At 31.1% G+C, this 17,672-nt stretch overlaps 1 protein-coding gene across 1 annotated transcript; it reads left to right on the top strand.

The window, feature by feature from the left end:
• The first annotated feature begins 1,861 nt into the window (after positions 1-1,861).
• On the top strand, positions 1,862-2,539 carry LOC132639140 (uncharacterized). Its single transcript, XM_060355625.1, has one exon. The coding sequence runs from the start codon at positions 1,862-1,864 to the stop codon at positions 2,537-2,539; it is 678 nt and encodes a 225-aa protein (XP_060211608.1).
• The last annotated feature ends 15,133 nt before the right edge of the window (positions 2,540-17,672 follow it).

Here is a 17,672-nt window from a genome sequence, read left to right as displayed (position 1 = left end):
GCCCCCAAAATTAAGGGTGAAGTATTATACACATCTACAAAAGTACAAATGAGGACTTCAAACATCCATCCCGTTAAACTCCTCATTTGTTCATTCCCATTAACCTATACTCCTCATTTGTTCATTTCCATTAACCTATGCCTTGTTTCTTTTGCTTATACTAAAGTTTGGCATGTATAGACTTCTTCTCCCGGTAAAAAAGGACTTGCCCGAAATCGGAAAAGTTCACCAATAGGTTGGGCAAGATCTATTAAACTTTTTTCCCTAACAGTGGCCACTAAATTACATATCCATCAACATTTCAAGTGTAACTAAAACGCAAAGACCAGAACTCGATGATTACTGACATGGTTTTGGGATGTCAACAATCTTGATCGCCTCAAGATGTACCAATCAGTCCCGTTGCTTTGCATCTTTTTTGTTATGTACTTCCTTCTGCATTCAAAAAATCTACAACAATGGTTAACTTCCACGGTTCTCAAACCAGAAGTTGATATCGAGCATAATATGGAGTCAACAAAAGATCACATAATTTTTCAATAGATTAGAAAGATCTCTTAAACTTGTTTTCCCGAGAAACAAATGGCCGCTAAATTACATGTCTATTTACATTCAAAATGAAAAGACAAAAGCAGAGATCGGAAATCCATGAATACTCAAATGGTTTTAGGATATCAATAGTTTATCCGGGGAAAGTTTGAGGAAATGAACAAATACGTAATGTAAAACCCTACAGTCATCATATTGATTAACTATAATTAAGTGCTAAAAGATTATGTAAAGAAACATATAATAAACCAATTGAAGCAAAAATTTAACTTGGACGAAAAAGAGGAGAAGGAAGAGATTACCAACTAATGACGATAATGATTGATCTTTTGCTCCAATTACTGAAATGTTTCTATTCCATTTTGTGATGGAACCTGCAAGCAAGTGAAGACAAATGACCAAAAGGTTGAGATTTTGGTGACAATGTGTACTGAAACAGAGCAAAAAATGCGTGGTTTTGGGGTTTCATGTAATAAAGAAGGATTAGGCGTGGTTTCTTTGGAAGCTCTGGGGTTTCATGGAATAGAAAAAGAATAGGCGTGGTTTTGGTTGTGTTTGGGTGTAACTGATAGGCCACCATTAGCATTACTGAAGAAACAGTTCATAAAAAATATGTAGAAGGCGAAACTGTTTAGCCATGAAATAAGCGGTAGGTTTTTTTTTTTTTTTTTTTTGTAGAAGTGAGAAGGAATTGACCGATAGCCCCAACTAACGGAGGAAAAAGATAAATGAATTATCTAGGCAGTAAGAGGCTTTTTTTAACCACGATATTTATTTTTGATTTGCACATTAAGTAGAGAGAATGTGTGAAAACATAAAGTAGATTTTTTGGAACTACAAAAAATCCTAGATATTTAGTAATGATTCTAGAATAGCCTAGTATAGTATCTTGGACAAATATCTTGAAGAAATTTCTAGATAGTCTAGATTATTGCAAGAAGATAAGGTTTGCTAGATTTTTCTTATAGATGTATCTAGAAGAGTGTCTAGAACCATCCTTAGACAAGTATAAATAGGAGTGAACTTGATCATTTATAACTAAGTAATTCAAGTAATTCAAGTAATTCAAGAAAGTCTTTCTTCCATAACCAAGTTCTCCTATCTAAAATTTTCTTTCTCCTTTCGAAAGCTTCCTCTTTTTTAGTTGAATCTTTCAATCTTAGTAACGATCTTGGGCTAGCAGAAGGTTTCTCCGATTTACTTTTCTTCTGCTATATTTCTCTATATGGTATCAGAGCCATAACCATATACGTTGGCTTCTGGATATATTTTCAAGATCGGGTTAGTGGTCGATTCAATTGTTTTTTTCTAAATGGATGTGTGTGGTCGTGCTAATGGACTGGGGATGGAATTATTGAACCGGTACAACTACAAGGTATGGAAGACCTGTTTGGAGTCCTACCTTGTTGGCGAGGATTTGTGGGAGGTTGTCAATGGGAGTAACACAAATCCTCCTGCCGATGCACTGGAAAATAATGACGCACGTAAGAAGTGGAAGCAGATTAATGCCAAGGCGGAGTTCATCCTGAAGAGGTCCATCTCTCCCAGTTTATTTGATCATATTATAAGGTGTAAATCAGCTCATGAAATATGGAGGACCCTTGATCGTTTGTTCAACAAGAAGGATGAAGCTCGGCTACAGATTTTGGAGAACGAATTGGGCAACACCATTCAAGATAATCTTTCTATTGCTGAGTACTTCTTGAAGATTAAAAACTTATGTTCTGAAATATCTCTATTAAATCCGGACAAGGCTATTTCTGAAGCACGAATGAGAAGAATTATCATTCGTGATTTGAAGTCAAAATATATTCCTTTTGTTACATCAATTCAAGGATGGGCTCAACAACCATCCTTAGAGGAATTTGAGAATTTGTTATCGTCACAGGAGTTATTAGCCAAACAGTTGGCTGGTGTATCTGTCAAAGAAGGTGAAGGAAATGCATCTTTGTTGGATATGACGAAAGGAAAAAGGGCTGGAAGTGCATGAACCCGAAAACTCATCGCTTCATTGTTTCTCGTGATGTCGTATTTGATGAAGTCTCCTCGTATTATGGAGCAGCTTCAGAAGGAGAGGGTTTTAAAATCTTGAATCCTGGAGTTCCAAGCTTACCCATCACAGGTATTTCCTCGGATAGTACAGCTGCAGAGGAGCTAGGAGAAAGGGGGAGCCCGGGAACTCAACAATATGAAGCTCAACAAGAAGATAATTCACGTGATTCACAAAGACCAAGAAGAACTATTGTTAAGCCAGCCCGCTTCAGAGATGAAAATTTTGTTAGTACATATTCTTGCTTCTTTGTAGGACCTATTGACGATTGTAGGACCTATTGACGATGAAGAACCTTCCTCGTTTGAAGAAGCTAAATGAGTCAAAGAGTGGGAGCTTGCTATGAATGATGAAATGGAGGCTTTAATGAAAAATCAAACTTGGAGTCTTGTACCAAAGCCCAAAGACGTACAACCCATATCTTGCAAATGGGTTTACAAAATTAAAAGAAGAGCAGATGGCAGCATAAACAGATATAAAGCAAGGCTGGTTGCTCGAGGATTTTCTCAAAAGTATGGTGAAGACTACGAAGAAACCTTCAGTCCGGTGGCTAAGATGATCTCAGTTCGAGTTGTATTAGCTATGGCAGCATCGTACGGTTGGAAATTATGGCAACTTGATGTGAAGAATGCCTTCTTGTACGGGGAACTTGACAAAGATATCTATATGGATCAACCACCCAGATATGTCTCTAACTTATATCCTGATTATGTCTGCAAGCTTAAGAAAGCACTTTATGGACTCAAGCAGGCTCCACGAGCATGGTATGGAAAAATTGCACAATATCTGCATTTTTGTGGATATGCTGCATCACATTCAGATCCTAGCTTGTTTGTTAAGAAACATGGAGACTTGTATGTTGTTGTTCTGTTATATGTGGATGACATGATAATAACAGGAAACAATGATGATGAAGTTGTGAGGCTTCAAGAGGAGCTTGCTATAAGATTTGATATCAAGAAGCTGGGTGATGAGTCGTGAAATTACGCGATATTCGACGCTAATTCCTTAAGCTTTTGTGACTCCTTAAGCACTTTTGTTGTTACTTTTTGTGTTTTTATGTTGTTTTGTAGGAAAAGATGCCCGAAGAGCATAAAAGAGCAAAATGGATCAAAATGGACCAAAATGGAACAAAATAGAGCAAAACAAGCCAAGTAGCTGAAATGAGTGATCGGAAGATACCAAGTGAAAAGAAAGTCAAAAAGAGGTCAAACTGGACATTTTTGCAAAACTGTCAAAACTGGACAGTTTTGCAAAAACGGGACAGATTTGCAAAACTGTCAAAAAGTGGACAGTTTTGCAAAAACGGGCAGAATTGCAAAAACAGAAATATGGGGGCATATTTTGACATTTTTTGGACTTGGAAAAATTGGGGGGAGCTACAAAAGAGAGGCTAGGGCAAAACATTTTCTATCTTTGGTCATTTTGCAAGTTTTGGAGGCTAGGGTTTTCACCTACACCATTGGAGGAGAAGATTGGAGCACTTTAATGAGATAATTCTTAAACCTTTCTTCAACTCCTTGTTTTGTATTGAATATTTTAGTGTGTAGTATTTCATTTCTAGACTTGAATCTCGTTTATGAAAGTATTCTTGATTAAAGTTTGGTTTGAAACTCTTGTTATGCTTATGTATTGAATGATTCTTATTGCTATAGAAGTGGGTCTTTGTTGATTTAATTAATCTCGTTCTTGAATGTTTCCAAAGGGATTAGCTAACCCTAGGACTCACCCATTTACTTAGATTGAGCTTGGAAAAGGAAATCTAGGTTGGGAAAGATTAATTAACAAGAATTTGGGTCATTAAACTCATCTAATAACTTGAGCTCGGAAGAGGATAGTTACTTGAGGTTAAATTGATTGTGCCTAATATCACACTCTAAGGCTTGGAAAAGCTTAGAGTGAAATTCATTGATTTGGTTGGAAGACTTTCAATGAGATTTTAGAAATCATTATCTATTGACATAAACCCGTTCTTAGTTGTAAAATCGTGAAATACATTGGATCGTTACTTGAGTGTAATATCCTATTATCCATGCTTGTGGCCATTGATCATTTTACTCGCTTTCTAGGTAATTTTACATTTCCGCATTAGTTATAATTTTCTCAAAAACCCAAAATATTATTTATCGTTTGGCTTTAGCGTAGTTGGTGAAAGTTCCTTACTTTCTTAATCGCCTAGCATATTGTTCCCTGTGGGATCGACCCCGACTCATAGTTGGGTAAATATATTGCATACGACCGTGTACACTTTCTCTTTGAGGAGTGTATTTGGACGTTATCACTGGGAGAGCTACATCATTTCTTGGCTTAGAAGTGACAAACACGAGTAAAGGGATCTTTGTTACCCAAGAAGGGTATGCCAAGAAGCTTGTTGACAGGTTTGGGATAAAACAAAGCAAAAAGTGTCCTACTCCTCTTGAGACTAACACGAGGTTAAGGCGTGAAGAAGGCTCACTTCTTGCAGATCCCAAGCCTTTTCGAGCTCTTGTTGGAAGTCTTTTGTATTTGACTATTACAAGACCAGATATTGCTTTTTCTGTTGGATATGTCAGCAGATTTATGCAATCACCAAGAAAGCCTCATTTGGAAGCTGCAAAGAGGATTTTGAAATACATCAACTCAACATCAAATATGGGCCCACTCTTCCAAAAGAAAAATGATTTGGTATTAATTGGATATACTGACGCCGATTTTGGTGGTGATATGGATGATCGAAAATCTATGTCAGGCTATATTTTTCTTTGTGGTGGAACAAGTGTTTCTTGGTGCAGCAAGAAGCAAGACTCAATTTCTTTATCAACTACGAAGGCGCAATATAAAGCAGCAGCTCTTACTGCTCAAGAATGTGTATGGCTCCAAAGACTTGCTGAAGATTTGCATCTATCTATATCAAAGTCAACTGCTATTTTCGAAGATATTCAAAGTGCCATCAAGCTTACAAACAATCCGGTATTCCATGCCAGAACTAAGCACATTGAGGTGGAACATCATTTCATCAGAGAAAAAGTTCTTGATGGAACTATAAATACTTTGGAAGTGCGAAGTTAGGAGAATATTGCTGATATCTTCACCAAGTCACTTCCTAAAGCTTCATTCGAGTTCTTTCACGACAAGCTTGGTCTAGTTCCAAAAATTCACTTTAAGGGGGAGTGTGAAAACATAAAGTAGATTTTTTGGAACTACAAAAAAATCCTAGATATTTAGTAATGATTCTAGAATAGCCTAGTATAGTATCTTGGACAAATATCTTGAAGAAATTTCTAGATAGTCTAGATTATTGCAAGAAGATAAGGTTTGCTAGATTTTTCTCATAGATATATCTAGAAGAGTGTCTAGAACCATCCTTAGACAAGTATAAATAGGAGTGAACTTGATCATTTGTAACTAAGTAATTCAAGTAATTCAAGAAAGTCTTTCTTCCATAACCAAGTTTTCCTATCTAAAATTTTCTTTCTCCTTTCGAAAGCTTCCTCTTCTTTAGTTGAATCTTCCAATCTTAGTAACGATCTTGGGCTAGCAGAAGGTTTCTCCGATTTACTTTTCTTCTGTTATATTTCTCTACAGAATGCACCCATGTATATAATATATTAGTAATATAAAATCTGAAGTATGTTTTATCATTTCTTTAGTATGCTTGTTCTTTTCTACTTCTTCTTATGCTTAAATTATACTATTTCTTAAGGATTAAATAATCACTGGTGTAGGACTAAATAATCACTGGTATACTATGATTAACTAATTTTAGGACTCAATATTTATCTTTTAACTTAAATTCAAATACGTCCGTATAATTGGAAATCATCTTTTAATAAAATAGTTAATATAAAAAATCTGTACACATCTTAGTATTTTAAGCATGCAAATTATTAAGCTATAACATAAAATGGAGAAAGGAAATATTAGCCGAGAAGAACTCCCCCGGGGTGAGCGTTCGGGTCATCGGATTGGATATGAAATTTTCGGTTTGAATATTTGATTTTCGGATTGAAAAAATTACAATCAAAATCCAATCCAAATAAGTTTGGATGGATTGGATATTTTAAGTTCGGTTTCGGATTATTCGATTTGGATATTTCGGATTTGACTCTTCAGACTTAAAGGCAAACTTACTAGGAACGAAATTCATGTGTTAGTTTCACAGAGGTAAATCTAAATCTTAATTGCTCAGTAAAAAAAGACTTCCAGTTCAAATTAGGATTAACAAATCCAAGTCATGTCCAACATAGTCAATCCATACCAAATAAAAGCATTTTTGAAAAGTATAAATGAACAAAATAAAATTTAAGTAGTCATCTGGAAAAATAACAAAGAATTCTACAGTGGGTGGCACTAATAGGAGACTTTTGAGACTTGAGAAGTAAGAAAACCCTATATTATATTTGATTTAGTGGAGAATTATATATTGGACTTCATATTTTAATGGGTAAAGCCTTAGCTACTAATCTATTGGATCTTTAGAAAATAGACTTATTAGTAATGGACACATATGATATAGGTAGGTCTAGATATAGGACATAAAAATTTTGGATTTTCGGAGTACTAAATTCATATCCAATCTGAAATTCATAAATTTTAAAAATAAAATCAAAAGTTCAATCCATAATCCAAATATTTAAAAAGATCAAATTTGAATTTGAATTTCGGGTTGGCTCAATCTCTAAACTCTCCACCAAACTCTTTGGACGAATAATATGTCACCCTCCTTTACTAAACGAATTGGCGCTGTCGTATCCCAATAACTTCAACACTTCTTGCGATCCTTTCACGTTTCCCATCATCCTCACTTCATACGATCCTTCCATGTTTCCCAATAACAACTTCAACACTCTTAACGAAATACTAGCAATATATGCCCGTGCGATGCACGGGCTGAAAATGTCTATTCACTTTAATTAGTCAGTCTTTAAGATTTGTATTTTGAAAATAACTTTTAAAAATATTTTAATTGTTATTATATATACAAAAAAAAAATTATGTACCATTACTTTAGTTGTAATTAAAAGCCTTTGAGATGGAAAGAGTCAGACTTTTTTTTATCATTATCATGACAATGAAAGTTGTTCATTGATATAAAAGAAATTAGTAAGAATATGAGGGAAAATTAATATTTTGATTCTAAAAAATTCTTTTAAATTCTTTAATATTTTATATGTATACCGACAGGTTGATATCCATTTCAATTAAGTAACTGTTCAGATCCAAACATAAGAACCATTTTGTTGTATATATTGAATTAAAATATTTTTATTAAATTAATTAAAAAATATATTATAAATTTTTTATATTAATTGTTACAAAGAAATCAAAATTAGAAAGATATATGTTATATCATTAATCACCAAATTTTAATTCTGAAATGAAAATATAAAGTAATACATTCTATAAATGTAAAGAAATAATAATTAGAGACTGAAAATGAGAGTAAATAAGTAAAGTGTTGACAACGAAGGAAAACGAGGATAAATGTCACTCCCTCCCTTTACTTTTACTTGTCAACGTTAACATATCAAGGAAAAAAAATTCTTCTTCTTATTTTATCCTTCACATTAATTATTCATTTTCAAATCATTTTCTAAGGCTATTGAGATTATACACCAATAAATATGGATATTATGATAAAATATATACTTTATTTATTAATTTTCAAAGAACGTGAAAGTCAAAAGTGAACAAGTTATGTGTAGGAGCATTAAAATAACTTTTGGTACAAATTTGCATTGCTATTGTTCATCCTCTCTTCATGTTTAAAGTATTGACAAAGAAGGAAAACGAGGATAATAGAAATAGAAAAGAAGATAAATATCTAATAGAAAAATAGACATATATTTTTAGTAATGTGGCCAAGTAATATGGACGAAAGGAGTACTTCATTCTTATTAATTCTTAAAAAACGTGAAAAGTCAAGTATAGTAATGTGACCAAGTAATATAGGACGGAAGGAGTACTTCATTTATTAATCCTTAAATAATGTAAAAAGTCAAAAGTGAACAAGTAAAAGTGCACGGAGAAATAACTATGTGACGGAGAATTAAAACAGAAGTGCACACGTGTATACATGAAAAGAGAATAAATATTCAGTACTATGACATATATCCACGTGTGATTTATTAATTCTCAAAGAATGTGAAAAGTCAAAAATGATCAAATTAAAGTGCACGGAGGAAATAAATTTGTGTAAGAGAATTAAAATTGAACTGCATATGTCTATACATGAGAAGAGAATAAATATTCAGTTAGAACATAAAAGATCAAAAGTGAACAAGTAAACGTGCACGGAGAAAATAAATGTGTCGGAGAATTAAATTTGAAGTGCATACGTCTATATATGAGAAGGGAATTAACTATTAAGTACTATGACACATGTCTACGTTAATATGGATGAAGGGAGTACTTCATTTTTATTAATTCTTAAAGAGCGTAAAAAGTCAATTATAGTAATGTAGCCAAGTAATAGGGAACGGAAGGAGTACTTCATTTATTAATTCTTAAATAATGTGAAAAGTCAAAAAGAACAAGTAAAAGTGCACGGAGAAATAAATATGTGTCGGAGAATTAGAATAGAAGTGCACACGTGTATACATGAGAAGAGAATAAATATTCAGTATTATGACATATATCCACGTGGGATTTATTAATTCTCAAAGAATGTCAAAAGTCAAAAGTGAACAAATTAAAGTGCATGGAGAGAATAAATTTGTGTAAGAGAATTAAAATTGAACTGCATATGTCTATACATGATAATAGATTAAATATTCAGCTAGAACACGAAAAGTCAAAAGTGAACAAGTAAAAGTACACGGAGGAAATAAATGTGTCGGAGAATTAAATTTAAAGTGCATACGTCTATACATGAGAAGAGAATAAATATTAAGTACTATGACACATGTCTACACGAGATATAAAAATAGTTGGATAAAGTATACAAATTATATAGCTCATGATACAAGAATTTAATGCGCGTACAATTCGTGAAGTTGTCAGTACAAGCTTGGGGAGCCGTGTTCCTCCCCCCCCCCCACACCAAGCCGCTTATATATATATTGTAAATAAAAGAGTGTTAATATTATATTCACTTAGAAATTTATTATATTGTTTTGTTAATAATTCCCTTAACCAAAACTTAATATTATGGATGGAACGGACATGCTGACATGCTTGAGAAAATCAAATCTTAAGAAGACGTTAAAGTTAATCTGTCAAAGGATTCAATTTAATTTGGATCATAATTTGAATTGAATTCACGGTGAATTGTAGAATTTTTTTTTTCCAAAAATTTTCTATTTCCTATTTTATTGGAGTGTTGTCCTAAACTGCTAATTGGCTTCTAAGTTTTTTTCTTATAATTTTTTTTTATTATTTTTTTTTAAATTCAAATGGATAAATAGATAAGTCAACCACTCTCACTTCAATTTTTTTTTAAAGTTTAAACCGTGCATGTAGGGGTGCTCATGGCTCGGTTTAAGTCGTTTATCCTCTAAAAGATGATCAAATCAACTTAGTCGATTTTTCAAATGTTAAAATCAAATCAAATTAATTAAGTCGGTTTTTTATTGCTTCGGTTTTTCGGGGTTTTCAGTTTTTTGGCGGTTTTTATTTAAATATATGGCAATATACGTCCAAACACGTATTAAATTGACTATTTTCTAGCACAACACTGCCAAATCAGTTACTCCTATTTGAGAAAAGAAGGAAATATAAACCTAATCAAAACCTAATCAAGTTATATATGTACTTTTTCCAAAAACTTGTATGCATCATCCAAGAATTTAGCCATTTTTAAGGAACATAAAAAAAGTTCTTACAATGAATTTGTTTTTGCACATAAAATAAAGATCTATTTGTGGTATATCAAGATATCTTGATGAGTAATTAAAGAACCCAAAAACTAGTTATTTTGAACAAGAAATAGATTCTTAGAATTATCAAAATAAAAATACCAAATTAAACTAGAAAGTAAACACAAAAATTGGATTATTATAAAAGCAAACACATAGATTACGAGTCAAGAGTGCAAAAGATTAATATCGTAAAGTTTCAAACATTTTCTATACATACATACATATATATATATATATATATATATATATATATATATATATTGTCAGTTTGATTAGGTTATTTTATTAATATTTTTTAAAAGAGAAGACTTGTTTAAAAGGAAACTATTTTCCTCTCTTTGAGATAAAACAATAGCAATATTTAAGCATCAGTTGATATTTTCAATTTTAATTCGATTAATTTAGAGGTGTAAAATATTTTTTATTTTTTATCAAATTTTGATTTGGATAATTTTAATTCAAATCATTAAATTAATTTTACATGTTTAAAACGAAACAAAGTAGAAATTGATTTTCTATTTAAACGAAGAAATACTATTTTTTAATTTTTGGTAAATATTCTCGGTTTAGTTCATCTTACTTGTCATATTGTCTTTTGCATGCTTTTTTAAGAAAACGTCGATTAGAATTATAATTTGACTAATTTACCTTATTCATTATTTGATCTCCATTTGATATATTTGTTTTACGACATTAATCTCTTTTCACATTTATTAAAGTAAGAATAAAAATAAAAAAGTAATTAAATTCTATCTTATTTTAAAATATAAATATTTTAAGTATATTTATTTTAGTGAACATAACAAATAAATGACATGACGGAATATCAAATACAACAGTTTAATATCTAGATTAGATCTCAGGCTAATATAAAAAAAAAAACTATATCGTTTGACTACTTAACTTTTTGAAGAAAAACAATATCATTTGCTCTCACTAATTGATTGATACGCACGTGGCAATGAATCCATCATTATTGACTTAATGAGATACTTTGGAAATCACATAAATATTGTTTGATTTTTTAATATGGCGTGCACTTTTTTTTTTGGACATTATTAATTTGCACTATTTTTATGCATATATATATACACACACACTATGTTCAAAACACGATTAATATAACATTGTAGTTTGTACTCCGTATCTAAAACTTTAGTATATTAGTGTTTACTACGAATACAAAGTCTGCATTTTTTTTATATTTCTTTTTTTAATATAGGGTTCACTTTTTTTTATATTGCTTGATTTTGTTAATATGGGGTCCACTTTTTTTTTTACAGTGAGTTTGGAGATGGTGGGTTCCATTTTTTTTATTTTTATATTGCTTGATGTTGTTTAGTATGAGGTCCACCCTTTATGGGGTGCACTTTTTTTTTTGTTGACATTATTAGTTTGTACTATTTTTATGCATATAATATATATACATATATTATGTTCAAAACATGATTAATATAACATTATAGTTTGTGTTCCGTATCTAAAACTTTATTATATTAGTGTTTACTACGAATACAAAGCCAACACTTTTTTTTAACATTATATTTTTTTAATATAGGGTTCACTTTTTTTTAATTTTTATATTGCTTGATTTTGATAATATAGGGTCCACTTTTTTTTCTCATGAGTTTGGAGATGGTGAGTTCCATTTTTTTTCTTCATTTTTTTTAATTGCTCGGTGTTATTTAGTATGGGGCCCACCTTTTTTTTAAGGGACAACGGACGACGAAACATGGGTCTAAACCCATGCTTTATATAGTTTCTCCTTTTTATTTTATTTTTTATTTTTTATATTGGTTGGTGTTGTTTAGTATGGGGCCCACCCTTTTGGACATTATTAGTTTGCACTATTTTTATGCATATATATATATATATATATATATATATATGTTCAAAACACGATTGATATAACATTGTAATTTGTGCTCCGTATCTAAAACTTTATTATATTAGTGTTTGTTATGAATACAAAGTCTGCACTTTTATTTTTTTGACATTTTTTTTAATATGGGATTCACTTTTTTTATATATATATATTGCTTGATTTTGTTAATATGGGATACTATGTTCAAAACACAATTAATATAATATTGTAGTTTGTGCTCCGTATTTAAAACTTTATTATATTAGTGTTTGCTACGAATACGCACGTGACAATGAATCTATCATTATTGACTTAATGAGATACTTTGGAAATTACATGAATATTGTTTGATTTTTTAATACGAGGTGCACTTTTTTTTTGACATTAATTAATTTGCTTTATTTTTATGCATATATATATATATGGGGCTCACAATTCTTTTTTTAACATTGTTTATTTTTTTAATATTATTTATTTTTGTTAATATGGGGTCCACTTCTTTTTATTCCTGCAAGTTTGGATGTGGTGGGTTCCACTTTTTTTTTAAAATACTGGCTGGTGTTTAATATGGGGCCCATAATTTTTTTTTTTACAATTTTTTTATGGGCCTATTTAATATGGGGCCCAAATTTTATTTTATTTTTTAATATTAGTTGTTGTTTAATAGATATGGGGCCCATAATTTTTTTTTTAATTGCAGTACATTAATTGGCATTTTTACTTTAATTTATTGCTTGACCAAAACAAACTCATTGATTTATGCCAAATATATGTAATTTTTTCTGGAAAGAAATTCCCATCCATTTTAGCGATATTGCTTGGTGTTGTTTAGTATGGGGCCACCCTTTTGGACATTATTAGTTTGCACTATTTTTATGCATATAATATATATATATATATATATATATACTATGTTCAAAACACGATTGATATAACATTATAATTTGTGCTCCGTATCTAAAACTTTATTATATTAGAGTTTGCTACGAATACAAAGTTTGCACTTTTTTTTTTGACATTATTTATTTTTTTAATATGGGATGCACTTTTTTTTTTATATTGCTTGATTTTGTCAATATGGGATACTATGTTCAAAACACGATTAATATAATATTGTAGTTTGTGCTCCGTATTTAAAACTTTATTATATTAGTATTTGCTACGAATACACACGTGACAATAAATCCATCATTATTGACTTAATGAGATACTTTGGAAATTACATGAATATTGTTTGATTTTTTAATACGGGATGCATTTTTTTTTTGACATTATTAATTTGCACTATTTTTATGCATATATATATATATATATATATATATATATATATATATATACAATTTTTTTTATGGGCCTCTTTAATATGGGGCCCAATTTGTTTTTTCTGGGGCCCACAACGGATGACGAAAAAGTTATTCCCGCTCACTCTTCTTAATAGTTAGTTGTTGTTTAATATATATGGGACACACAATTGTTTTTTAATTGCAGTAGATTTATTTGCATTTTTACTTTAATTTATTGCTTGACCAAAACAAACTCATTGATTTACGCCAAATATATGTAATTTTTTCTGGAAAGAAATTCCCATCCATTTTAGATATATTGCTTGGTGTTGTTTAGTATGGGGCCACCCTTTTGGACATTATTAGTTTGCACTATTTTTATGCATATAATATATATATATATATATATATATATATATACTATGTTCAAAACACGATTGATATAACATTGTAATTTGTGCTCCGTATTTAAAACTTTATTAGATTAGTGTTTGTTACGAATACACACGTGACAATGAATCCATCATTATTGACTTAACGAGATACTTTGGAAATTACATGAATATTGTTTGATTTTTTAATACGGGGTGCACTTTTTTTTTGACATTATTAATTTGCACTATTTTTATGCATATATATATATACAATTTTTTTTATATATGTTATGTTCAAAACACGATTGATATAACATTGTAATTTGTGCTCCGTATCTAAAACATTATTATATTAGTGTTTGCTACGAATATAAAGTCTGCACTTTTTTTTTTTGACATTGTTTATTTTTTTAATATGGGATTCACTTTTTTTTTTATATATATATATAGTGCTTGATTTTGTCAATATGAGATACTATGTTCAAAACACGATTAATATAATATTGTAATTTGTGTTCCGTATTTAAAAATTTATTATATTAGTGTTTGCTACGAATACACACGTGACAATGAATCCATCATTATTGACTTAATGAGATACTTTGAAAATTACATGAATATTGTTTGATTTTTTAATACGGGGATCACTTTTTTTTTTACATTATTAATTTGCACTATTTTTATGCATATATATACCATTTTTTTTTTACAATTTTTTTTATGGGCCTCTATAATATGGGGCCCAATTTTTTTTATGGGGGCCCACAACGGACGACGAAAAAGTGATTCCCACTCACTCTTCTTAATAGTAGTAATATATATATATATATAGAGAGAGAGAGAGAGAGAGATTGATGATTCTTAAGTGTCGTAGAGGCTTCATAAATAAAGTCGAGATTGTATTTTGACAATGAGTATTCATATGCAGGGGCGGAGCCACATAAGGCCGAGGGGGCCGAACCCCCTTCGACGGAATATATATATATATAGATTGATGATTCTTAAGTGTCGTAGAGGCTTCATAAATAAAGTCGAGATTGTATTTTGACAATGAGTATTCATATGCAGGGGCGGAGCCACATAAGACCGAGGGGGCCGAACCCCCTTCGATGGAAAAAAATACTGTTTATACATAATTAAAATTATATTTTATATGTATATAGTAGATGTTGAACCCCTTTGGCTTCTTCTTATGTTTACTTTTTTATATTTGAACCCCCTTAGTGAAAATCGTGACTCTGTTCGGATGTTATTTGTAAATAACTCATATTACTATGCTTTATTGAGGTTGATATGTGGGCCATTTGAGGGCTGCTTGATATATTACTATTCATTTATGAGAATAAAAGTTTGGTACTTATAATTTTTATTAAGTGACACTACTAGCCTACCACCACTGATACTTTACTAATGTGTCCCATAATTATGTCTGCATGCCAGTTATATAATTAGCTCGCCAAGTGACCCTGCAACTAATAATGCATGTTATATTGATAGTTTGGTACTCCTAATATAGTGCACAATTAATGTAGTCCATATAGTCCCCACAGAAATAAATTGGATATTAAAGAAAGAGACTAATTGTTACTGCTACTGTATTTTTTGTATGAGTTAAAAATGATATAAAAATCAGATGCATGCTTATTTTACGATGATAATAAGATGCGGTAATTTTGAAAATCAAAATAAAAAATACATGGTTCTGAGTCACTACAATTATAGGATTTGAACCTTGAGAAATATAAAGATCTAAAGACATCATGAGAATTTTCTATTGTTGTTTACCCTATAAAAGCCTTCTAAACATAAAGCATCCTCGTTAAAAGGACAATCGATACATTAAGCTCCCATTATTTGTAAGGTTCAGGTAAGATTGACCTCTATTAGGTTTGTCGTACATATCCTTAACTTGTATTTCAAACAAGAAGTTATTTCTACGTTTGAACCGGTGACTTTCTGGTCACACAACTCTTAAAATATCCTCATCATTCCTCCATATTAATTCCAGCTCATTGCCATGTAGGTATATTGGGAAAATTAAGCTGCTGGCACTTACGGGGGATGGATGTAGGATTTAAGTTATGAGTTCCGCAAAATTCAATAGCTTTGCACGAATCCTATATATGTGTTAAGAAGTTTGCTAAATACGTATTAATATTAAATTTATTCAAGTTATTAGCATTTGAGGTCTTTGTCCTGAAATTTAGAACCCATAAAGCTCAAATCCTAAATTTGCCTCTACACACTAGAGGATGCAACTTGGCTACATTCTACTAGCTATCCTAACAATAGAGTCTAATTCTCTCCAAACAACGCCTAATTATCCAATTTACATTCTAGTTCTTGTCGCTATAGCCTATATATAGTACTATAGCATCACAACTTGTCTCCCTTATACACTTTTTCCCTGTAGTAATGTCATAGCATGTAGGGTAATTAGGGGTCACAAAGTCTTGATTCTCGTTCTTGCTGTTTCATTTACATCTTATTTTGTCTTCTCAAAGGAAAAAAAAAAACGGGGAGCTTAGATTTTAGATTTTTTTTTTTAACAAGGAATTCAGAAAATACTCATATTAGCACTAATTGGAGATTTGATTTTGTAATTCATTACAAGTAGTATTTTACTTATATGACGCTTTTAACATGTGAAAAATAAATAACACAAATGATCTTTGTCAGGTCATTTTCTGCTATCAGTAGGTATAAATCATTTTTTCTTGAGCAACAAGTATTTAAGTTGCATAGTTGGTCATATTAGTTATCCTTTTATCTGGGCCTGCTTCTAAAACATTCTCCTCCCTTCTCCTTTTGTTTTAGGCCCTCTTGTTATTGTCTGACTGAGCTCCAAGCCATTTCAAATCTTCCAATTATCCATTTCGAGTTCCTTTTAGGAAAAATTACGTGTTATAGCTACTTTTAGTACAGAATTAGTGATATTAACTATATTTTGTTTTAATTACTAATAACAACTAAATAGTTTTTGAATTTAATTAATATAGCTACACAGTAACTTTCAGTTACTGGTGCACAAATACACCTAAAATTTAACACCCCCAACTTCATATCCCCCTTTTAATGGTAACAATATTAATCACTTAATATACATTATCATTCTCTCTCTTTTTTCATAATTTTTTTACTTTCTCTATTCTCACTCACTACCCATTTTAAATTTTTCGTTTCTCAAATCCCTAAAAAATTCTCTCTCCTTCTATCAACCATCACCACCACGGGTGGCAGCCGCCCCTCTCTCAATTTTTTTTTTTTGGTTTCCATGATTTCTAGCTTTGTGGACAAATTAAACATAAGAAGGTAATTAACCTTTTCATTTTCTTTTTTATGTGAATGATGTTCCAACTAGAATGATCATTCATTATGGTGGTGGGCTTATCTCCCATTGTGGGCAAGTTGTAGCTATAAATGCCAAGACTTTTGGGCTGTGGACCAATGCCCATAAATTTGGACCGAGTTGCATTGGATCTGTGGCTAGGGTTTTTTTGGTGGTCTAGGGTTTTTTAGGGTTTTGAAAAGATGAAAAATATATGTATTTGTGTATGTTCTATGATATAGCTACCAATTGTTGTGGTTGGTGGTCTATTTATGTAAGTTTTTCTATATTTCTGTGTATTCTGTTCAAATTAATTTCATCAGTTCATCTAGTTTCAAATACATGAGTAACGAAAATACATTGTAAGTTTTCTATATATTTGTGTA

The sequence above is a fragment of the Lycium barbarum genome, chromosome 5, assembly GCF_019175385.1.
Source record: "Lycium barbarum isolate Lr01 chromosome 5, ASM1917538v2, whole genome shotgun sequence".
NCBI lineage: Eukaryota > Viridiplantae > Streptophyta > Magnoliopsida > Solanales > Solanaceae > Lycium > Lycium barbarum.
The sequence above is the reverse complement of the archived record's forward strand: the minus strand, read 5'-3'. Positions and strand labels throughout refer to the sequence as shown.